Source organism: Thunnus maccoyii, chromosome 2 (genome assembly GCF_910596095.1).
Source record: "Thunnus maccoyii chromosome 2, fThuMac1.1, whole genome shotgun sequence".
Lineage (NCBI taxonomy): Eukaryota > Metazoa > Chordata > Actinopteri > Scombriformes > Scombridae > Thunnus > Thunnus maccoyii.
The window spans coordinates 23127330-23151722 of NC_056534.1; the positions used below are offsets into that span (position 1 = coordinate 23127330).

General features: G+C 36.5%; 3 protein-coding genes and 1 long non-coding RNA gene across 4 annotated transcripts; 1 reads left to right on the plus strand and 3 right to left on the minus strand.

Annotated features, from left to right (window-relative positions):
• Positions 1–417: 417 nt before the first annotated feature.
• On the minus strand, positions 418–4434 carry LOC121906463. Its single transcript, XR_006098635.1, has 3 exons — positions 4380–4434; positions 4110–4211; positions 418–1926 (listed from the first exon to the last, which is right to left on the minus strand). It is a non-coding gene; the product is annotated as an uncharacterized LOC121906463 (long non-coding RNA).
• A 5845-nt stretch (positions 4435–10279) lies between these two features.
• Positions 10280–13523, minus strand: LOC121906447 (GTPase IMAP family member 4-like). Its single transcript, XM_042425326.1, has 2 exons — positions 13291–13523; positions 10280–11358 (listed from the first exon to the last, which is right to left on the minus strand). Exons 1-2 carry the CDS (start codon positions 13313–13315, stop codon positions 10343–10345), a joined length of 1041 nt encoding a protein of 346 aa, XP_042281260.1. The 5' UTR covers positions 13316–13523; the 3' UTR covers positions 10280–10342.
• Positions 13524–15287: 1764 nt separating this feature from the next.
• Positions 15288–18433, plus strand: LOC121883486 (GTPase IMAP family member 9-like). The gene is made up of 2 exons (XM_042391773.1): positions 15288–15368; positions 16767–18433. The coding sequence occupies exons 1-2, from the start codon at positions 15353–15355 to the stop codon at positions 17855–17857; spliced, it is 1107 nt and encodes a 368-aa protein (XP_042247707.1). The 5' UTR covers positions 15288–15352; the 3' UTR covers positions 17858–18433.
• Positions 18434–20152: 1719 nt separating this feature from the next.
• Positions 20153–22845, minus strand: LOC121882307 (GTPase IMAP family member 9-like). The gene is made up of 2 exons (XM_042390464.1): positions 22737–22845; positions 20153–21865 (listed from the first exon to the last, which is right to left on the minus strand). Exons 1-2 carry the CDS (start codon positions 22804–22806, stop codon positions 20769–20771), a joined length of 1167 nt encoding a protein of 388 aa, XP_042246398.1. The 5' UTR covers positions 22807–22845; the 3' UTR covers positions 20153–20768.
• Positions 22846–24393: the final 1548 nt, after the last annotated feature.

The following is a 24393-nucleotide window of genomic DNA, read 5'->3' on the forward strand; positions in this document are numbered from 1 at the left end:
CTAGAGACCAGAGACACTGACACACGCCTTTACTTGATCACTGTTACAAGTGTTACAATGTTGATGAATAAATACCTAATTGTTGACTAATGTTAAGTTTAAGCCACACACAAACATGCTGTACATACAGACAGGTGACAAATGAATGGAAAAGCCAACATAAAGGGTCCTGTGTCTGTGTGACCTTTGCTTTTTCCCAAATTTAGCTTCTTGCCATATTCTTGCAACATCTGCAAAACTTAATGTAAAAGCTTGTGTCATTATGAGTGATGGATTAATCACAGTTCTAAATCACTGTCTCTGATATATTAGACAAAAATACAATACAATAAAATTTCATATAGTGTATCAATGTCAGAATGAACAGTAGGAACAGTAAAAAGGGGAGAAAGAGACATTTTTAATACTGGGCCACAGACCCATAAAATGCATGTGTATCCACAAACATTTTGACACTTTAATTCTCCCTGCACAGAAGTTGTAAGTGAAAAAAGCTGCTTTTGAAAACATATTACACTGTAAAATCTGATAAGTTAATCTAACTCAAAAGATTTGTTGAAACTGAACATCTGAGCAACTGAACTACATCGAAAATTTTAAGTGATATTTGCTCCATTTTGTAAGTTAAAGAAACATACTAGTTCAAGTAGTTTTACTAGGTAATTTCAAGTGACACATACTCAATTTTCTAAGTTACGCAAACATTCTTAATTATGTTATTTTTACTCAGTATTTTGTTTTCAGAGTACTAATGAAAATCAAGTATAACTAACTGTAATTTTTTTGTTACTTTAACAGAAAACATTTCATTTCTCAGTAAGGCAATGTTCACTTTATGTTAACTTAATTTGTTTAAGTTCAACAAAGCTGTACAATCCTCCCTATACTTAAATATTTCACTTAATATTAACTCAAAATTCCATTTTAAGGAACTTAACACATTTTTTGAAACAGATTACATAAATTGTATTAAGTAGCTTTGACTCAAAAAGACAAACATATTTTGAGTAAACATTAAAAACAGGTTAACACAGATGATTTAAACATAAGTTACTCTATTTGAACGCATGGTATGTGATCTTACCAATACCAATCTTACCATTTACCAATTGATTTTTCTGGAAAAATCAATTAAAAAACTGTTTATGGATAAAATAACCAGACAGGAATATCTGTGTTTGGCTAATTCAGCAATTGGAATAACTTACAAAGTCAAGGTACTTCATCACTTGATGCTAAAGTCATAAAAATCCAATATTGCCATAAACAGTTTTGTTCATTGATTTACCACATTTCCTATAGTGACATATCACAGAAATGGCAAACAGTATGGCAAAATGTGCATACTAAATGTTCATATAAAATGTTCACCATACTGTGTGTACTGCTGTAGCCATTTCTGGTTTACACATTCATATACTACAAACACTACATCAAAATTACTTTTGAACAATAACACATTCAAAATTGAAGAAAAATAATACTTTCAAAACACATCTCTAAGATGTTTCCAAAACAGAAGAAACTCCTTTCATTTCTCTGTGCAAAAAAATGACTGTGGTGCAAGTGTACATGAAAGAGATCTCAAGTTAAGGAGCAACCTGTTTGTCCATACACTTGAGATTACTCCACTGCCAAAAGGTCATTTTTAAGGTTCAACACCCTCAGCTTCCCATCCTCTGGGCCCAATAAGACTTTCTGGGTAAAGTCAATTGTATTGGCAGAGTAACTTAGATGCAGCGCATAAATCAGTGCAAAAAGCATGACAAATGCGTCAGCAAATGTGGGTAAATCAATAACTATGTTACCCTCAAGCAGGACCACAGTCCTCTCTGGGCAGAAGAACATGGCATCTGTTGAATTGGCACTGATCAAGAGGAGCCCAATTGGTACATCGCCAATGTTTGGTTCGTCAGACTACGCCACCTGCAGATAAGAACTGAAAGGTTACCTTTGACCCTGGACTGCCTCAGCTATTTCCAAAGGCTGCTTGCTGAAAAATGCATCAATGGCCTATCAGAAGACAAATAGCAGTCAAAACAATGAATTACAATACAAAAATGTGATTTGATTCAGTGGTTTCAATTAATATGTGCAAGTGTACATTTTGTTCACACATGGCACAGTAACTATAGCATTTATTAAGATCAAGCTCAAATTTGGTAATATTACCATTGTTGCTTCAAGTGCAGAATTTCAGCATTACAAAAAAGATTGCAGTATGGAATTTATTCAATGTTTTCCATTACATCACAGCAACAAGAAAACCCTGTTTATTTTCGTGTAGCTATAGATTTAACTTACTTACACTTGAGTCTATAGTCCTAGTGACAACAGTGACAAATAGCATACTGCTCAGAACTTGTGGTTATGGCTACAGGTCTAGCACATCATTTTACTATTGAAATTTGATTGATTTTTTTATTTTTTTTAACCAACTGAAGCTTGGAATAGATCATGAAATTGTATATTTTAGAGAGTATGAATGATTCAAGCCAAACATTGGACAAGAATCAGTTACTAATTTATCTTATCAACACCCATGTAATATGGAAATTTTGAATGGTATTTATTATGAATTGTTCTGTACAAGATGTGGATTTCCATTCATTCACACAGTGGAGGCATTGTTTTTGATTAATAAAATGAAAACAGACAATTAATGTTGTCCAGATATTTATTATACCTCATTCCAGCCCTACAAATCTTGGAAGGTATACTATGATCGTAACCCTAACCCCTCAAGAAAAACATGACCTTAATTAAAGTAGGATTTATTGCATATGGAAAATTTTAAACTAAATTGAAACAAATCAAACAATGAAATTACATTAAATGTGTTGTTTTTCCTATTTATGTATGCATGCACTGTGTCATAATTAAATTAAAACATATGTTAAATTACAATTATATTGCACTTTCTCTTTAATAACTGAATGAATTGTTTTTCATTGTGACATAAATTTTCCATACCACCTTTAAATGAAATCACAATACAGAAATCAAATCGAAGCTGATTACTGCATTTCAGTGTTGCCCAGCAGAGAGCAGCATAGAGCTCCCAATACTAAAGACAAAGCATCATTACGTTTTCATGAGGAGGTACAGGAAGCTTTTAAAATAAAACAGTTAATTCAGTTATTAGAGACAAAAAGCTAAATTATTTTCATTAAAACTATGTTATATATTTAACTATGACACAGTAAATGCATACACAAAAGGAAATGCATATACCATTATACCATTGTTGTTGTTGTATTGTATTTCTGGCTGAACCACAGGGACAAGTTCTATAAACACTAATGTCAGTGACTGAGTGATGAAGTTACACCATTGGTCAGCCAATCACTTGCCTTGCCGTGTGTCGCCATTTCCTGTATCTGTTGTTTCAAATTAAAATCCCTCTACACAGTCCAGCCATATACCAGGTTTTGACCTAGTCTTGTTTGGTTTCATTTCTTCTCATTTAGTATTGGGGCATTTAAATTTTTCCATAATGGGTGGGCTGTTGAGTGACTGTAAATTGTCAAAGCCGACTTCAAATAATCGCCAAGTCTAAAATAATACCCAGGGGCCAGGTCAGCATGAACAAGTAAAGGCAGGTTGCTGATAAAGGCCAGGTGAAAACACACTGAGGGAGTTGGAATTACCTGTAGCCAACTTCAACACCTCACGTAGTAAATTTAATATAATGCCCATTTCCACAGCACTAATTCTTGTTACACTCACCACTTTGCTGCTCTCGGTTTCTTTTTTTCCTTTTCTTTAAGCAGATCAACATTGAGAAAGTGTTGATTTTGTATCAAATAGAGAACAAGAGAAATTGAAAACGAAGGCCTATCTCTTACAAAAGCCTTTCCCAAATGAAGACTTTGGTCATCATTTGAGAATTTATGGTAGACTGCAGAAATAGCTGTATTTCAAAGACATCCATAAGTGGACAGCATATTCAACACGTGCTTGTTCTCTGATTTGTGTGTTTGTGTTCTATACTCTATGATGACTACAATTTTAATGGTAATATTCAAACTCATAATCACAAAAAAGTGATTCACTGGATTGGATTAACAAAAAAATTTAACTCTTTGACCAATAATATACTGACTTACATCCCATTGCTTCAGAAATCCAGAGTCATCCTCATGTAGATATGCAGATATGCAGGGAGCACAGAGGACAGCAGCACGTTTGACATGGACATCAACTTGTTCCTTGGGAGCAAGAACATATTCTTGCCTTACTATGGCTGGTTAACAGCATAGCCACACAACACTATATTAAAACAAATAGCCTTACCAAAATTCTTAGATAAAAGATAAAGATAAACCAAAATCTACTGTAACATCATTATCATGCTCCAAGAAGCTTAACCAACTTACCTTGAGGTCATAAATCCTGAAGATCTGACTAAGGACTTCAGCTACTTTTCCTGTGTGTGCAGCTTTTCTCCTGAACAAGCTCTGAAGATGAGGGGCATGCCGGTCAGAGTTTGCACTTCCAAGCCATTGGAAAACCAAAATTACCAAATTAAACAAATAGCCAGAATTCTATTTACAATTCTAACATATAGAGTGAAAACAGTTATGAGAGGAGTATTATGGATACCAGATTGAAGAATCAGTCTCAGCCTAAAGAGAGGGGAGATTGCAAAGTTAGATAGGTTGCAATCTTTTTACAAAACCAGAGTAAAATATCAGAGAAGCATTCAACATGTATCAGTTACCTTACATTACAGAAATTACATGACATTGTAACAAAGGCTTTGCTGGGTGTAATTGTTCAAACAATGTAACAGGCTACTTAATGCATTTTAACTTTGGCTGAGTAAAAATCCTTATTTATCCATAGAAAAAAATAGAAATCTTCAAAACAGTCCTTTTATCACCAAAAAATAAAAGAAACAAAAGCCTATACTAGCTCTTAGGTTTAGTAGGCAGATAAGGACCTTGGGTGTTTTTCTTTTTACTTATCATCAGCAACACTTCTAATCTTTGGAAGTCAGGTTACCGCGCACAGACCCAGGCCACTGGGCCCTGGCCGTGACCGTGACGGGGTTATTTCACACACAAATTAGGAGCCAACATTTTACATTAACTCGCCTTACAAAAACACATGACATGTAGTAGTACAGTGTAATTGCATTACATTAAGGTAAAACTTCAATGCAAACCATTGCCTTCACTGAAACATGCCCAAACATGCGTGCCGAATGCCGATTAAAAATGTGGCTCAAAAAGAACCAGAAAACTTTAAAAGCACGATTAATGCAACACAAACTGTGCACAAAAAATTAACGATAACGTTAACGTTGCTGGTTTCTACTTTTCAATCACTTTTAATTAGGCAGATGTGATTAACACAAATTATTTTTTTCAAATGCATAAAACAACTCTAAACTGACACACTAAATCTTACTAACATTACGTTAATTAAACACAACAAAACATGGATCTAACCAACAAATAACTCACATGGATGTATTACAAGAGCTCTTACAATACATCCATGATAATGTGGTGTAATTTCAGAGACTTGTGGGAATCAAACTGCAAAGCAAATGATGGTTATTGATGTTATCCAAAGTATGTTGAATTATTATCAGTATGAAGCATGATCAATCATAATATATGTGCACTTCACAGAACCTTGTAATCAATGAAAGGGCACATAATATGTTAAAGAAAATCACACGCAGGGCACTGATGAAATTGTAAGCATGTCTGTATTAAACTTTAGTATTTTTAAAAAAAATAACCTTAAGAAAGAATCAAGAAATAAGGGTGAAAAATTGGCAAGAATAACTTTAAAAAATAAAGCCAGAGGGGAATTTAGAAATAATGGTGTAAAATAAACCTGAACATCTTAAAAAATAAAAGGAGATATGTCTGAACAGGTCTGGGTGAACAGAACATGCCCAAACATGTCCAGGCCTATTTTTAGGATTTCAGCCTTACAACAGCTGATGTAAAGAGTTTCTAATGGTGTAATTGGCCAACAGTATAAAAGAAGGGGCACTGGCCATTATGACTCAGACTGAGTTTGGTGAACCTTGTGTGCACTGTAAACTGCTCTCCTTTTTTGCCGGCATTAAAGAACATTTTGCCACTCAGAACTCTGACTCCTGATGATTCTTTTTGGACACCAAGGAGAAGTTTTTTCTTGAGCTGATCTGGAACTTTTTCCAACTGAGGTCCAAAGATTTATTACAACAATAACTCACCAGATTAGGGCGACCAGGGAAAACATCAGTATGATGGCGGTCAGTGCAGCCAGCACGGTAGCAAAAGATAGCTGATCAGGTGGAGAAACTTGCTGCCACAGCACGTTTCTCTTAGAATATCTTCACCGGCTGTCCCACAGCAAGTTAACCGGAGGAAAAAAAGGTCTCACTTTCTTTCACTGCTTCAGTTTAAAAATATAGCGAATTTATTCACAAGCAAAAAACTTTTTAACATATTCCTTTCCCAGAGCCAGCAGTAGTCATGGCGGACATTTCCAGTTTGGCGAAGAAGTACGTACACATGTGCATGACGTCACGCGGATTAAACGATTGCAGTCAAATGATTTGAGTACAGTACATCATAATCATTAAAGTGGTTAAGGGCTGTACACTTAAAATTAGAAATGTTTACAAATAACTCAAACAGTTTGCCGTGAATTAGCTGTTTTAAATTTTTGAGTTAATACAACCCTTCTTTAACAAGCCTATACTGTTCGGTCTTACAGCGTAGATTAGATAGATTATGTTTATTATTTCCTGCTCTTCAGTCATTAAAAGTGAATTAGACTGTTTCAGGGTATCCAAATCTAGTTCAATGTAAATTCCTGAAAAAACATTAAATGTGACCTTTGAACTCTTGATTGAACAGTCAGACTTCAGCCTTTTATTAGGTTTAGTCTTAATATCACACCTTTATTTCTAGTTCAGTTGACACAGAATCACATCTTTGTTCTTGAGTGGCATAAATCATAAACATAATCCATGAAATAAATGCTGTGATGACAAACAAAACTAAAACTAAATCAAAGACAAGTTATAATGCTAACAAGTAAACCACAGAGAAGAAATGAATAGATTCTGATGGAAATATTAATTCTACGCCCACTAGGTGGCAGCACATCAAAAGTAATCATCCATCAGAGGAGTGTGAGAACTTTTTTCTATCTCAGCAGAACACAAATTGACAAGTGCAGTGGTTAAATGACAATATAACTGTAAAGACACTTAAATGACAGCATTTAACCTACACTAAATATCTCTTAAGGCGATTTTCAAAAATAAATGTGAAGAGAGAAAGAAGAGGTGAGAACCATGATATGATGAGAGACTCAGCCTTACTAATCTACAGTAGAGCTCTACCTCAACAAATACAATGAGTTTAATCAGTCATTTAGATAAATGAGTGTGTAGGGGCTTCTGGAGAGTTCCTCTCTAGATGAACTATTTGAATATGGGACCACTCAAAATTTGAGCACCCAATTGCCTTGCCCAATTGTTTAACTCCTCCAACTATCTTTTTGCCAGCATCAACCACAAGTTCACCAGCTTTTACCAGAGGATATAGTGGATTAAACTCCTCAGCTTCCTCTCTGGCCTCATTCTCATGCCTGTTCTGCAACTTTTTCATTTCCTCTATTACGTTTCTTTCATGCTGTTCCTTTAGTCTTTCCATCTCCCTTTCTTTCTCCTCTCTCTCTCTCTTTCTCTCTGCCTCTCTCTCCTCCCCCTCTCTCTTCCTCTCCTCATTCATCTCCTCCTTCTCTCTCTTCCTCTCCTCCTCTCTCTCTCTCTTCTCTCCCTCTCTCTGTCAGCCTGGAGTTGGGCATTCATTTTCCTCAGCTGTTTTTCATATTTTTCCTGTAGTTTCCTCTCCAGTTCCTCTTGTTCTCTGCGTATTTGTTCTTCTTTCTCTTTGAGGATGCGTTGTTTCTCCTCCTCGATCACCCTCTCGGCCTCTTGGAACATCTCGTTGGTGTGGTGGCTTCCTCCGTTCTTCTGGACTATATTTCTGATTTTCTGGAGCAGCACGATGACCTGAGCACCATCCTTCAGTTTATTATTGAAGACTCTGCTCTTTAGGTACATTTATAAACAGCCTCTGCTCTTTAGGTACCTTTATATACAGCCTCTGCTCTGCATAGCAGTGGGAATCAGACAGGGATTATGATGTACACATCTTCTAAGGGTGCTCGATCAAACAGGTAAATTAAAATCATATGTGGAAGAAATATTTATGTGTTTAGCAAACTGGGCTGCCACAATGGCCCAACATCCTCTAACATTGTGCCAAACACAAACAGTGAGAAATGCAGTTAGTGATGTGCTCAGCGATTTCTTTCCTGCTTTTCGGTGTCAGACTTGCCCTCTTCATGACAAAGCTGATGCTTTAGAACAGACTCTCCAACACGCTGTCTTGTTACATCCACTTACCTGTTGATGGGGGTGATTGAATGTGGTTGATTAAATGAGAGCACTAGGCTAAGGGGTGTGTGTGTGTGTGTGTGTGTGTGTGTGTGTGTGTGTGTGTGTGTATGTATGTACCAAGTAGGCCTATTACTCATGTTGTGAGAACACAAATCTGTTTACAAAGTCACTTGTGGGGACTCACCTCCCTTTAGGGGACAAAAAGCAAGTCAATGAAAAAACTACTTCACACTTACTCCAAGCCAGCAAATTTAATCAGGACGTTTCCATCCTACTCAGATCTTCGTTCAAAATGATTTTTCAGTGATGCTGCTTTCGCTGTTGCTGCTTTAAATAACAAACAGTGGCAGCAGGCTAGATCAGCTGTAGTAAATTAAGGTTAATGCTAAGACTAAAGTGAAAAGTTTATCTGTTCTCTGGTGAATGTGCTCTCTGCTGCTATCTGTAGTCAGCTGAAGACACATCACTCTGTAACACCACTGTACAGCCACAAGTGAACCATGTGTGTTCAACAGGGACCAACAGAGTAGCAACCCCTAGCTGATCATCCCACATCAATTTAAGAATCTCACAGTTAAACTTTGATTCATATCAACATTTTAATATGATCAGTTTAATAGTTCTGAATCAGGACAAGAATACATGCATACATACAGGATGTGTCAGATACATGTAACGCTCATCTTAACTTCAGGTTGTTGCTACACTGTGAACATGAATTAGGCAAGCACTAAAAACTGTGATGTTTCTGCCAGCAAATGTTAATTCGACATCTTTGAGTCGTTATTTTAGCCTTTTTACTTGCACATTCAATTTAATTCAATTCACTTTAATGATCACACACCTAAGCTGGTGGAATTGCTGAAAGGTTAACATAATAAGATTTGATAAGTGGATTCGATACGGGATTCAAATTTACTAAAATTCTATCAAACCCCATCCCTAGGTCCAATCCTCTGATTGGCTTGTTTGTTTGTTTTTAGCTGTGGGAACATTCATTTACAAGAGCAACACCAAAAAATCTGAAAAAACTTCCTCAGTTTCGCAAAGTTTTTACACTCACTTGAGGTGTTTTTTGCCTTTTTTGAAAAAGCGTTAATGTGCTAAATAGGAGATAGAAACACCTTTACTTAATAAGTTCTGATGAAGCCAACATGACTGATCAGCTGTTTCCACTGTCAACATCTCCCCAGATATTCGTATGAATTTGCATGAAAACATGGCCAATTCTAGCCGGCATGAAAGAACAATTACAACTTGCCCAAACAAAAACAAATTCCTGAAGATTTCTCTCCATTTTTCTCTCATAGATGGTCAAGGCGACTGGTTTTATTTCTGGTTCGCAACCTCTACTTCTTCTACTCTGTTTATTATAGCAATGCTTAACATAGCCTATACTGCCAACTTCTTATGAAACTATGCTTTGTGTAGCGTAGTTTATTAGCTCCAAACCAGATGATGGAAACGCACCTAATTCGCATTTTCTTTTCTTTTTTTCTTTTTATTTTTGCGACATTTCAGAAGTTTGCTTAAAATTCGCACACAGCTAAAACACAGCTACTGTCTTAGAGACAGACCAAACAAGTACATTTTCAAGCATAAAATATGTGTAACCTTGACACGTGCATCACAAAGAAATAAAGAAATACAGTTTTGTCTAACAGATGATAGAACTCCCATTTGGCCATGTTGAAAGACAGGTGAAAAAGTTAATGTAATGAGTTTCATGAACATATCGTAGAAGAAGTAATTATTAGGAGTTGGAAGAGAAGGTTTTGAATATGCCAATTATATATTATTAAACTAATAATAAACTACATTTTATGATTAAATTGAAATTGCACTTCTCTGAAATTCACAACTTCTCTGACTCCGCTGAGTTAATGAACAATGAACAAGATGATTCCACTGAACTGATTAAAGGATTATGCAAGAAAATGGATTACTTGTTTCAGCTTGACGTCTAGCTGACCTTTCATAGCTTTCCCTCAATCTTTCTCTTTCCTCTTTAACTTGTCTTTCATGATGTTCCTTTAGTCTATCCATCTCCCTTTCTTTCTCCTCTCTCTCTCTCTTTCTCTCAGCCTCTCTCTCCTCCCTCTCCCTCTTCCTCTCCTCACTCATCTCCTCCTTCTCCCTCTTCCTCTCCTCCTCTCTCTCTTTCTTCTCCCTCTCTCTGTCAGCCTGGAGTTGGTCATTAATTTTCTTCATCTCTTTTTCATATTTTTCCTGTAGTTTCCTCTCCACTTCTTCTTGCTCTCTGCGTAGTTTTTCTTCTTTCTCTTTGAGGATGCGTTGTTTCTCCTCCTCGATTGCTCTCTCGGCCTCTTGGAACATCTCATTGGTGTAGTGGCTTCCTCCGTTCTTCTGGGATATATTTCTGATCTTCTGGAGCAGCTCAATGACCTGAGCACCATCCTTCAGTTTATTATTGAAGACATGGTACTGGTTGTTACATCTGGCTACGAGTTCCTGCAGGTCTGGACTTTCATCCAAGAATTCCTCAATAGTGGTATCTTCAAGAAGATCACCATGAGTAAAGAGCACCATGCTGTATCTGTCTGCAGCCTGGCCAAAGATTTCTTGAATCCTCTGCACCGTCTGCTTTTCCTCATCTGTGAATCTTCCCAGCCTGATGACCACCAGGAAGACATGGGGTCCAGGAGCAGCAAAAGAGATGCACTTGCTCATATCTTTAGTGGTTTCATCCATGCCGAACCTGGTGTCAAACAGGCCCGGGGTGTCGATAACAGCAACCTGTTGTCCATGCACCACAGCTTCACCCTTAGAACAGTATACAGTCATAGACTTAGCACTGAACTTTGATTCAAAGCACCGTCGTCCCAGGATGGTGTTTCCAGTGGCACTCTTCCCAATGCCAGTCTTCCCCAACATCACTATCCTCAGCTCTGTGTCATTTCTTCTGATGGGTCCTGAGTAGAAGAATGATAAGCATTAGATACGTACTGACAGTTCAAAATTCATCAACATCAGGGTGTAAATTTGTTTTATTTAATACAACTCTTGCAGTGATAGCAAAACATGTCTTGATCTATCAAATGGATAGAACTGTATGGACTGGATCAACAATCTACAAGAATCATTGAATTATTTCATTTTATTATAGTTGTTATGACTCATTATTTAAAGTGCCAGCTCTCTGTAGATCCAGAGCATATAGTCAGTTAATAGTATGAGATTATTAATTTTTACAAAGAAATAATTTGTTTAAGAAGACAAGCCAGAAGTAGATTTGATTAAATGAGTGGGAAAATGAATGCAAAATATCTAATGAATGTTAAATAAATAATCAATAATATAATAATAATCGCATGGATAACTTATATAAAATAAAAAAATGTGTGAAATATGTAAATATAACAATAATTTGTGAAAATATTTTAGAAATTATCAAAAAATTAAAAACTTTATTAAATTGCTCTTATTTTCATAATGGGTTTTACTTTTTATTCCATGATAGAATTTTTTATTTCAAAATGCCTTTTTTCAAAAGTCAATTTTTACTTCATAATGACATTTTTACATGTTTGTTTCATGTCAAGCATTTTCAAAGAGATATAGATTTCATATTATATGACATAAAAGTAATCGTTTGTGTTTGCAAACATGTGCTCGCACTTAATTTGGTACTCAAATGGTTAAGGAGAAGAAGGCAGTCTGACCATCAAGTACCACAAACAAATAAATAGTCATGATTCCTAGAGAAAGAGTAGGTGTCTGAGTGTGTGTGCGTGTGTGTGGTCAGGTTTTTGAGCAACTATTTGAAAGAGGCAACAGTAAGGGTAAGTGTCATGGAAGTGTGACACTTTATAGCCATAAATAAAACTTAAAGTGATATAAGTATACAATGACATTATCAGCACCAGTTATTACATTTTCAATGTTTTTTTTTTAAACTCAGCTAATAATGTTACAACCAGCCAATAATGTAATAACTTATTACAGTATGCCCAAATAGTTATTACATTATTGGTTTAGAAATTGTATTACATCATGGGCAATTAGTAGCAATTAGCAATGATTACATTATTGGCTGCTCAAGCCTGTCATTCTGGGTGCACATGAAAGCTGCTGCATGCTTGTGTCAGACAATCACAACCAAGCGGCCCCTTTACTCTCACTGCCACAGGGGGGAGACAAAAGTCGTGCACTTCAGCTTTAAACAAATGTTATTTGGACTAGTATCAACCATGCAGTTCCTTTTCATTTAACAGGGGGAGCTGATGTGTGCAGTGTTGTCTGCAGTTTAAAGGAAGTATTCTCATTTCTTGTAAATCAAGGAGGGACGGGTGAACAAAATCAGACTGTCTGTATTCTTTATTATAAAAAGTTAGATAAGCACAGGACTGACTTCACTTCATGTCCCCTTGTTTTTCATGTTGTGACACTGTGAAGTATTTAAGATTGTAACAGTGAGAAAAATCCATACGAACAAACCTGATGTCACAAAGCTGAACAGGCTGACAGAAAAAGATTGAACGACAACTCAATTCATTATGATTAAATGCCATTTCATCATAATGAGTTGTCATAATTCCATTCATATAGTCATGTGATTATTTATTTCATAATGCCTTTTTATTTATACATTTTGAGGTTCCATATCTGTAAATTAAAGATGAATGAATAGTTTAAGTTCTGTCTTGTATATCTGTATATATTTCTTCTTTTTCGTGAGTGGTCATACCCAACCACTCAAGAAAAAGTTGGATTTTGTGAATATGAACATAACAAAATGAATGTTTTCAATTCTACCTTGTATACATATATATATTTGATATTCAGAGGAGTAAAAGCACCAAAGCGCTGTGGATGAAACGTTAATACATATTATCATAACTTACCAAAGGTGGTGTGTTTGCTGTCCATGTTTGGGTTATAGAGTGCAGAGTGCCTTTGAAGTGAAGATGTGAGTCTTTCTGCTGCTACTACTCCTTATATGATGGTTACAAAGCACCAAACCACACCCACAAATATCTGCATTTAAGACATCACAGTGACATGGCTTTGTGCTGAATATGTATGTTTACAAAGCAGATTTTTGTATTCTTATCGCCTACTTTAACATTGCTATTTCTGTCTCAGGATCTTTCCCACTTTTGCTTTCTCTTTGCACAGAATGCTGAAATGTTCCCGTCAATTGTTATTTTCACATCCTGTTCAGCTGGTTCAGCTGTGCCATCAGGTTTGTTTGAGTACATCTTCCTCACTGTTACAGTCCTAAAGACTTCACAATGTTAGAAAAAGAAAAAAGACAATGCATGAAAAACCGGGTTGACATGAAGTTCAGTCAGTCCAGTGCTTTTCTAACTTTTATAACGAGGATTAGCTTGAGTATTCAGCCCACCTCCTCTGCATACAGAAATTCAGATTTTGTTCACCCGAATTGAGTTGTCATTCAATCTTCTTCTGTCAGCCTGTTCAGCTTTGTGCCATCAGGTTTGTTCGTATGGATTTTTCTCACTGTTTGAATCTTAAATACTTCACAATGTTACAACATGAAAAACAAGGTGACATGAAGTTGAGTCGTTCTGTACTTATCTAACTTTTTATAATAAAGTCTGACATTGTTCACCTGTCGCTTCTCGATTTACAAGAAGTGAGAATACTTCCTTTAAACTGCAGAAAACACCGTAGACATCTGATCCCCCTGTTAACTGAAAAAGGAAGTGTATTGTTAATACTGGTCCAAAAACAATGGATAAGTTTGTCTTACAACAATGCTCACATACCCATATGCACACTGAAAGAATTCCTGTTGCTTATACTTATTGGGGAATAAAATCCGATCTCTTTCTCTCCACTATCCACTGTCCACAATCTTTGTGCTGTATATTCATGTTAACAAATAAGATTTTTTGTTTTTCCATGACCACACATTTGCTTTCACTTTCTGTTAATATTACAAGGGTTAGTTAATTCATATCTTCTTCTTTGGTTAATGTTTCTATTACTGTCTCAGGTGTTCTCCCACTTTAGCTTTTTCTTTGCACACTGTACAGACCTCCAGGTCCAGAAGTTTAATCATTACCTTGACAACCTGTTCAGCTTTTTGCTGTCATGTTTGTTTGTCTGTACCTTTCTCACAGTCTTAAATTCTTCACAGTGTTACATGAAAAACAAGGTGACATGAATTTAAATCCTGTGCTTATCTAACTTTTTATAATAAAGAATACAGACAGTCTGACTTTGTTCACCCCTCCCTCCGTGATTTACAAGAAATGAGAATACTTCCTTTAAACTGCAGACAACACTGCACACATCAGCTCCCCCTGTTAAATGAAAAGGAACTGCATGGTTGATACTAGTCCACATAACATTTGGTTAAAATAATGTATAGGTACATTTTTTCCAAGTCTGTCTTAAAACAATGCTCACATGTACATTAAAGGAGTTACTGTTTTCCTGTAATTGTTGGGAAATAAAATCCACAGTCCTCATCCTGCGCAAAAGTATGAGACTGTAGTAAAGTAAATTACCTGTGTTTACAACAGTGCAACTGAACATTGACATTTGAATTAACATTTAAATGAGAGAAAATAGTTATTTGATGCTTTAAAGACCAATATGTTACATGAAGACAAGTACTGTATGTTAACATTCTTAGTAAATCTGATTTAATTAATTTACCATATCTGGATATGATAAATGTCATTTTGATTATGGTGTGATATTGACTCAAGTGTTTCTTGGCTACTGCAATTTCAACAAAATTCTATCTTATTTAATCCATGAAAAAGACTCAACTGACTCCATCAAGACATAGTTATATTATGACGTCTCAGTGCGATGGGTGTGATTTGTTACACTGGAACTTTTATGAAGAGAAGAGAGACAGCAGGAAGACTCTTAACTCTGCAGCTTCATTTCAGCAGCAGTACTCATTCTGCACTCTATAAACCAAACATGGAAAACAACTTTGGTAAGTTGTGATAGAACTGTTTACATGTCTGTGGTACATTATCTGAAGATCTGAAATGTTCTGGTATTGTCATTGCATTATAATGTGTCTTAGGTGATCCGATCACAAGTGGACAGCTCTAAGTACGTCTGTTTACGCACAAGACACAGCAGCATAATTTCATTGATTGTTTAAATCTCCGACACGCAGACAAGATCAGTCAAGATCTAATGTTAATTAATGTTCTGTGTTTTCTACACATCCGATAGGTCATCTGTTACACACACACAGTCCAGGTTCATACAGTGAAACTGTTTGGAGTAAAGCAGCCGTCCTCCGATAAATCCTGAGCTCCATTATGTTGAGCAGCGCAGCAAAACTATAAACTGAAGTTATTAATTTAACAGGTCAGAGGAAACTATCCAGCAACATTTAGCTTCTGAAATATTTTTAGACAGGCAAGTGAAAAACAAGTTATTTTCTCTTTTTAGTTTAATTTCTATTCTAATTGTCGATTTGAAGATGAAAACGGGTTAGGGAAACAGGGAAAACAGGGGGGAAAAAACGGGAGGTGGATTACGTTCTTTTAATTCGCAAAAACGGAAAAACAAAACAATGCATTTCTTTATCCTCTTATAAAACAAGTTGAACACAGGAGGCAACAATTCAATTCTTATGCCTAGTCGGCAGGAAAATAGAGGACGTCAGTTGAGTAGGCGGTCCCAAGATAGGACGCATTGTGCGGTCCAGACCGCTTCTGAATGTGGTGATCAGATCTCAATACGTCCTCAATGCATATTGGGTGCGTTCGCACCTGTAATTAGAGCTGTCCACGTGTGATCAGATCACCCGAGTCACATGTTAATGCCAGGTGTTAACAGTCTCTATAATGAGAATATTGGATATTTTCATCTGAGTATAATCCATATAATATTACATATATAATATTTATCTTGTTTCCTTAAGTGTTATTTCTTTCTTTGTTGATGTTCTTGCTTAAAATAACTGCTGACATATCCTATCAATGGCTTTACAGTTAAGAGGATCTCTTGTTAATGGTGGAGTTTACTAGCTAGTATACCAAAGCTGGTTGGTTGTGGTTTTTAGAAAATATTCCAATTATAATAATAAGGGAAAGTGAAAGAACTATAAAGAAAAATTATGAATAAAAATGAGAAACGAAGGTGCAAACTATCTGTATTGAGCAACTACACCTTGGGAACAAATCTGTTTTTAAACTCAAACGCAAAAATATTAACACTTGACTGTTTCAAAGGAGATCAAAATAACATTTGCCTCTATCATGAGAGATGTATTAAATAAAGTAGATTCACACCCTGATGCCAATGACTTGTTCAAGTCTTGTATGAATACCCAGAGTGCCAATACGTATCTAATGCTTATCATTCTTCTACTCAGGACCCATCAGAAGAAATGACACGGAGCTGAGGATAGTGATGGTGGGGAAGACTGGAATTGGGAAGAGCGCCACTGGAAACACCATCCTGGGACGACAGTGCTTTGAATCAAAGTTCAGTGCTAAGTCTATGACTGCAGACTGTTCTAAGGGCAAAGCTGTGGTGCATGGACAACAGGTCGCTGTTATCGACACCCCGGGCCTGTTTGACACCAGGTTCGGCATGGATAAAACAACCAAAGATATCTCCCAGTGCATCTCTTATGCTGCTCCTGGACCCCATGTCTTCCTGGTGGTCATCAGGCTGGGAAGATACACAGATGAGGAAAAGCAGACAGTGCAGAGGATTCAAGAAATCTTTGGTGATGCTGCAGACAGATACAGCATGGTGCTCTTTACTGGTGGTGACCTTCTTGAAGATACCACTATTGAGGGGTTCTTGCATGGAAGTTCAGACCTGCAGGAACTTGTAGCCAGATGTAACAACCAGTACCATGTCTTCAATAATAAACTGAAGGATGGTGCTCAGGTCATCGAGCTGCTCCAGAAGATCAGAAATATAGTCCAGAAGAACGGAGGAAGCCACTACACCAACGAGATGTTCCAAGAGGCCGAGAGAGCAATTGAGAAGGAGAAACAACGCATCCTTAAAGAGAAAGAAGAACAAATACGCAGAGAACAAGAGGAACTGGAGAGGAAACTACAGGAAAAATATGAAAAAGAGATGAAGAAAATGAATGCCCAACTCCAGGCTGACAGAGAGAGGGAGAAGAAAGAGAGAGAGGAGGAGAGGAAGAGGGAGAAGGAGGAGATGAATGAGGAGAGGAGGAGAGAGAGGGAGGAGAGAGAGACAGAGAGAAAGAGAGAGAGAGAGGAGAAAGAAAGGGAGATGACAAATATGATGAATAAACTAAAGGAACAGCATGACAGAGAACTCAGAGAGGAAAGAGAAAGGTTGCAGTACAGACATGACAATGAAGCCAGAGATGAAGCTGAGGGGTTTAATCCACTATATCATCTGGTAACCGCTGGCAAAATGATACTTGGAGGAATTATACAATTGAGGAGTGTATTTGGGAGCTTGTTCAAATAGTTCAGAACTAGAATTGTCCTGAATCAATACAGCTGTATTACTGATACTGATACCTTTAGTCCAAGGCAGACACGTTTTTTTTTTGGATGTTAGTTTCTTAAAATAGAAGGGGGAAGTCTAATTGATCTTAAATAATGTTCATATATTTAGTAACTACTCCTCATGCTCTCTTTTGTTGGATGACCACTTTTGCTAACTGAAGTATTTTTAACCAGTTTATATATTGCCTATGGCATTCCAAATTGTCAATTTGGTGTCACAGATGTTATGCTTAGAGTTTTAGTTGCAGGTGCAGGATTTCGCGACCTGAGAATTTCATTATTTAATCTTCCTTCAGATTGTTCTGAGACACTGGTAGAACTGCAGTGTAAGAGCTGTGAATGGAGATATAAAGTTGTCTGTCTGTGTAACTTTTGCTTTTTCCCAACTTAAGCTTCTTGCCATTATCTTACAACATCTGCAAAACTTATTGTAAAAGCTTGTCTCATTATGAGTGATGGATTAATCACAGTTCTAAATCACTGTCTGTGATATATTAGACAAACAACATGTAATCATAGGATGCATATGAATGTAATAAATGAACTTAAATTAAACATGTTCATGATAGTAATCTTTTCTTTTCTCTTTTTGTCTTTGGTTTACACATATCATAACATATACAACTAGTTAATATCCAATGTCAATAAGACATTACATGGACTGCAATGTACACCTGTAATGTACTTTTGTTCTCATAAGCCTAAAAGCTCAATACATCAACATACTGTATACTTATCATGTGAACTCCAACCGTCTTGTCTGATATCTAGCAAACAGTGTGGAGATTTTGTCACATCATGATGTATCTATGTATGTATGTATGTCACAACACATCATGATGCATGTGCAGCGATTAAATATCAACAACAGATTTTTAAAACAAGGTTAGAAGGTCACAGGACCAAACAACATGCAAAAATACAGCATCAACATAGAAATGACATTTCATCATGCATCTCCTCTAAAATATAATATATCCTAATATATCTTAAAAATGACAAAAATTATATAATATAATATAATATAAATATATAATATATATATATATGAACTTTGAGACAGAAATATATCCTGTCATCTTTATCAATTTCTATTTGGACATCATGTTGCCATTTAAGCCTAGAATTATCAGTATTTTCTCATTCTTACTCCTTAAATTGTGTTTCAGCTAATCTGAGAAAAATAAGCAGTGCCTCATAATAAACCAGAACTACCTGGAAAAATAAGAATAAAGAAATAAACACCTAAAAAGTAAATAATGATCTAGCCTATCATGGTAAACTCTTCACTGCTACAATTGACAGCAGGCTGTCTGTGTATACAGAAGGTGCAGGAATTCTGGGAGAAGAGCAGGCTGGATGTAAGCAGAGCTTTTCAACAATAGACCATCTTTACAAAGTCTTTGATTGATTTTTACCTTCACCAGAAGAAAAGTCTAAAGAAGTCTAAAGTCTAAAAGATAAAAAGAGAGAAAAAAGTCTTCTGTATCTACATGGCTCCGCTGTTGAGAGAGCTCATGTTTCATGGCTTTGATTTTAGTTGCATTGTGACAACAGTAACATCTGTGTCATTTTTTATGATGTTTTATTAATTCTGGAATAATCCAGAACTATTCCAGTTTCACATTGTCTCCATTAATGGATACAATTAAAAAGTGAAAAGAATTTTTCTTCTGTATCTCACAGTTCAGGAGTGATGAGCAAAACTATAAAGTTATTTATAGGAGACCACATGGAGACCATAAATGCATCACTTCTTCCTTGGTTTATGTCCTAGAACAAACATCTTTTAATAGTTTTAAATGCATAGTAAAAACATAATGACATGTGTGTGTGTGTGTGTGTGTGTGTGTGTGTGTGTGTGTGTGTGTGTGTGTGTGTGTGTGTGTGTGTGTGTGTGTGTTTGTGTGTGTGTAAATACTATTTCATATAGTATATCAATGTCAGGATGAAGAGTAGGGACAGTAAAAAGGGGAGAAAGAGACATTTTTAATACTGAGCGACGGACCCATGAAATGCATGTGCATCCACAAACATGTTGACACTTTTATTCTTTCTGCAGGGAGATTTGAGAGGAAAAAAGCTGCACATTTAAAAACATGTTAGATTAGATAGATTAGGTTTATTATTTCCTGCTCTTCAGCCTTTAAAAGTGAATTTGACTATTTCACGGTATCCAAATCTAGTTCAATGTACGTTCTTGAAAAAGCATTAAAGGTGACCTTTGAACTCTTGATTGAACAGTGAGACATCAGAAATTCAGCCTTTTTATTAGGTTTAGTCTTAATATCACATCTTTATTTCTGGGTCAGTTGACACAGAATCACATCTTTGTTCTTGAGTGGCATAAATCAGAAACATAATCCATGAAATAAATGCTTTGATGACAAACAAAACTAAAACTAAATCAAAGACAAGTTATAATACTAATAAGTAAACCAGAGTGACCACAGAGAAGAAATTAATATTTTCTGATTGAAATATTAATTCTACACCCACTAGGTGACACCACATCAAAAGTAATCATTCATCAGAGGAGTGTGAGAACTTTTTTCTATCTCAGCAGAACACAAATTGACAACTGCAGTGGTTAAATGAGAATATAACTATAAAGACATACTTATGACAGCATTTAATACTGTCAAATGTTAACCTACACTAAATATTTCTTAAGGCGATTTTCAAAAATAAATGTGAAGAGAGAAAGAAGAGGTGAGAACCATGATATGATGAGAGACTCAGCCTTACTAATCTACAGTAGAGCTCAACCTCAACAAATATAATGAGCTTAATCATTCATTTAGATAAATGAGTGTGTAGGGGCTTCTGGAGAGTTCCTCTCTAGATAAACTATCTGAATATGGGACCACTCATGAGAACAAGCGCCCAATTGCCTTGCCCAATTGTTTAAATCCTCCAACTATCTTTTTGCCAGCATCGACCACAAGTTCACCAGCTTTTACCAGAGGATATAGTGGATTAAACTCCTCAGCTTCCTCTCTGGCCTCATTCTCATGCCTGTTCTGCAACTTTTTCCTTTCCTCTATTACATTTCTTTCATGCTGTTCCTTTAGTTGTTTCATCTCCCTTTCTTTCTCTTCTCTCTCTCTCTTTCTCTCTGCCTCTCTCTCCTCCCTCTCCCTCTTCCTCTCCTCATTCATCTCCTCCTTCTCCCTCTTCCTCTCCTCCTCTCTCTCTTTCTTCTCCCTCTCTCTGTCAGCCTGGAGTTGGGCATTCATTTTCCTCAGCTGTTTTTCATATTTTTCCTGTAGTTTCCTCTCCAGTTCCTCTTGTTCTCTGCGTATTTGTTCTTCCTTCTCTTTGAGGATGCGTTGCTTCTCCTTTTCGATCGCCCTCTCGGCCTCTTGGAACATCTCGTTGGTGTAGTGGCTTCCTCCGTTCTTCTGGACTATATTTCTGATTTTCTGGAGCAGCTCGATGACCTGAGCACCATCCTTCAGTTTATTATTGAAGACATGGTACTGGTTGTTACATCTGGCTACGAGTTCCTGCAGGTCTGAACTTCCATGCAAGAACTCCTCAATAGTGGTATCTTCAAGAAGATCACCACCAGTAAAGAGCACCATGCTGTATCTGTCTGCAGCATCACCAAAGATTTCTTGAATCTTCTGCACCGTCTGCTTTTCCTCTTCAGTGTATCTTCCCAGCCTGATGACCACCAGGAAGACATGGGGTCCAGGAGCAGCATAAGTGATGCACTGGGTTATGTCCATAGTTGTTTTATCCATGCCAAACCTGGTGTCAAACAGGCCCGGGGTGTCGATAACAGCAACCTGTTGTCCATGCACCAGACCTTTGCCCTTAGAACAATCTACAGTCATAGACTTAGCACTGAACTTTGATTCAAAGCACTGTCGTCCCAGGATGGTGTTTCCAGTGGCACTCTTCCCAATTCCAGTCTTCCCCACCATCACTATCCTCAGTTCATTATTTGTCATGCCAAATCCTGTGTAGAAGAAATTATAACACTGAGTAAAAATTTACATCAAGTTGCACATACGCTCAGAAGTACATTGTACTTAATCCAATTTATATAAATATGGAGAAAAATAAAAATCTATTCATCTGCTTTGAAAGACAAAAAAGGAGGTGAGGGATTGTGAATAAGTGAATCCTGTACTACTATACTACTATGTAAAACCCAACAATTTTTACGATGTGGGAAATTCACAACATTTCTTATGCAGAATCTTTAGTTAACATTACTGAATTCACTCATGCATTTCGCTGGCTGTCTTCCCATGACCATTTACAGGAAGAGGCAACAGTTCTTTCAACCTGCCCCACCCTCTCAGCTGAAAGTGAAACTATATGGTGAAAACCTGTCCACCTGCCCAGACTGACACATTTGTTTGAAACTTTCTCAGATTTTAAAACAAAGTCTTTCCCCCCCAAAAAACAGTCAGGTTAAAAATTAACTATTTGTTTCTGTGACTTCAAAAGCTCCAAAAGGCAGAAACAACATGCCAATACCAAAAAATATGAACTGTTTCCTCAGATTCCATAGAGCCACAAATCTTTAACATTTTCCTAATGACTAAGAAATTGATTGAAATTTTTTTTTAACTGAACTAACTAAAAGTACTCCAGAATTTGTAGTCTGTTTATGATCATGGAACTAAAGGTTAGGTCAGAAATACAAACTAATAAATGCCTTAATGTCTTGCAGTTCTACCCAGTATAAATCTATAGAAGTATAAGTCTATCGGAGCTACAATAGTACACTATATAAAATTAGATTCAGCAGTGATCACTGTTATATCACCATAAAATACTAGTTCTATGTAAAACATAGATACAGTAGTATCATGACTTACCTAAGTTGCTGGCCATGTTTGGGTTGTAATAGTTGCTGGCCATGTTTGGGTTGTAATAGTTGCCGTCCATGTTTAAGTTCAAGAATGCAGAGTAGATACTGCAGCTGAAGTGAAGACAAAGAGTGCAGAGTGTATCTGCTGCAGCTGCTTATAAGCGTACCAATGCACCAAACCACTCCCACAAGCTGCAAGTGAAACTAAACCAAGCCAATGATTAATTCTGCATACAGTCATGATAATAATAATAACTTAATATGTGTCCCAGTATCGCCTTCATTATATATGTGAAACAATCAGTAAAAATTTGCAGCGTTTCCCAATGACCATGTCTGTCTTTCCTCTTTCATTTGGTTAATTTAAATCTTCTGAAAGTCTCCACTGCTGTTTTACTTTTATTTTCTGTTTGAATACAGCTCTTAGAGAAAATGGTCAGCCTGTTCAGCACTGTCAGCTGACATCTATTTGTGTAGAGCTTATTCAATGTACAGTTTGTCCTGTGTTTCCATGACAGCAGTATTCTGTACCCACCCCTCTTCATTTCCAGGAAATCCCTGTTAACTGTAAACCTCAAACCTTGCTCTCCCTTCCCCATCCACTTACAGGAAATGGCAGCACTTTTTCAAAACTACAGACAATGCCTATTTGAATAAATGGATAAATAGAATATAATATATATATATGCACCAGAAATGGGAAACAATTCATTTGGTTACTAAAACTCAACATGTTGTGAAATGTTAATTCTTTTTTTTTTAACTGGATTTTGTTTTAAATCAATTATTGCTCATTATTTATCACTTTTTATTTCATTATGGCACTTTTAATGTTTTTGCTCATCACAGTGTTGCCTTCCTTCCAGCGGTCTCCCCAACTGCCAGCCAGCAAGATGTTGGCAGAGTAACCAAATCATTCTTTTATTCTTGTCTGTACTTGTGCTCAATTTTCACTCTTCATGCATAATTTTTTACCATTTTTCACACAATGTAACTCAGAGCTCAGACCAACACATTTTGCACTACAAGCCTCAGAGTGGCAGGACTGAGACCACATCGGACCAGATCCTCAGGACTAGTTTTCACAAATAGAATAAAGGTTTTACAAATCTGAAAATGTGTTTTAATGACTTTAGAGTCTCCTTGTTAATCTAGTCCAGATTTGACAAGTCCACATATAGTGGTTTTTGATGTGGACCTGGTCTGCTGCAGTCTGAATTAAGACATTTCCATAAGCAAAAAAAAAGTTTAACAAATCTGAAAGTGGGTTTAAACAGCATTAATGCATTTGTTACGATGTCTAACAGTTTTTAACAGGAGTAAGTGTAGCAGAAACTGAGAATCAGCCGCTAAATATCATTATTTATGTTTCCCTCAACTTTCCCCTTAACCCCCAAATCGGAAGCTCCCAATCAGCAGCTAACTTGAGTGTCATAGACTCCATGTTTTTGGGTTTTTTGGTAATTCCAATAACTGTATGACTGATGACTGTACAAAACTGCTTTGTTTGCAAGGAAAACATCACATGCATTAATCACAAACAACTACCACTGTGACAATTCAATTCAAATGACAATTCAAATTTTTTCAATTGATGTAGAAAATTTATAGGCATCCTTAAGTCTTAAAATTGTGTATGTTTATTCCCATATTATAGTTTCTAA

Excerpts from the sequence above, each read along its gene's own strand:
- LOC121906447 (XM_042425326.1), bottom strand. The coding sequence starts at position 13,315 with ATGGACAGCAAACACACCACCTTTG. Across the intron at positions 11,359-13,290 it reads CAGCAAACACACCACCTTTG|GACCCATCAGAAGAAATGAC; the intron begins GTAAGTTATGAT and ends TCTTCTACTCAG.
- LOC121882307 (XM_042390464.1), bottom strand. The coding sequence starts at position 22,806 with ATGGACGGCAACTATTACAACCCAAACATGGCCAGCAACTATTACAAC. Across the intron at positions 21,866-22,736 it reads AAACATGGCCAGCAACTTAG|GATTTGGCATGACAAATAAT; the intron begins GTAAGTCATGAT and ends TCTTCTACACAG.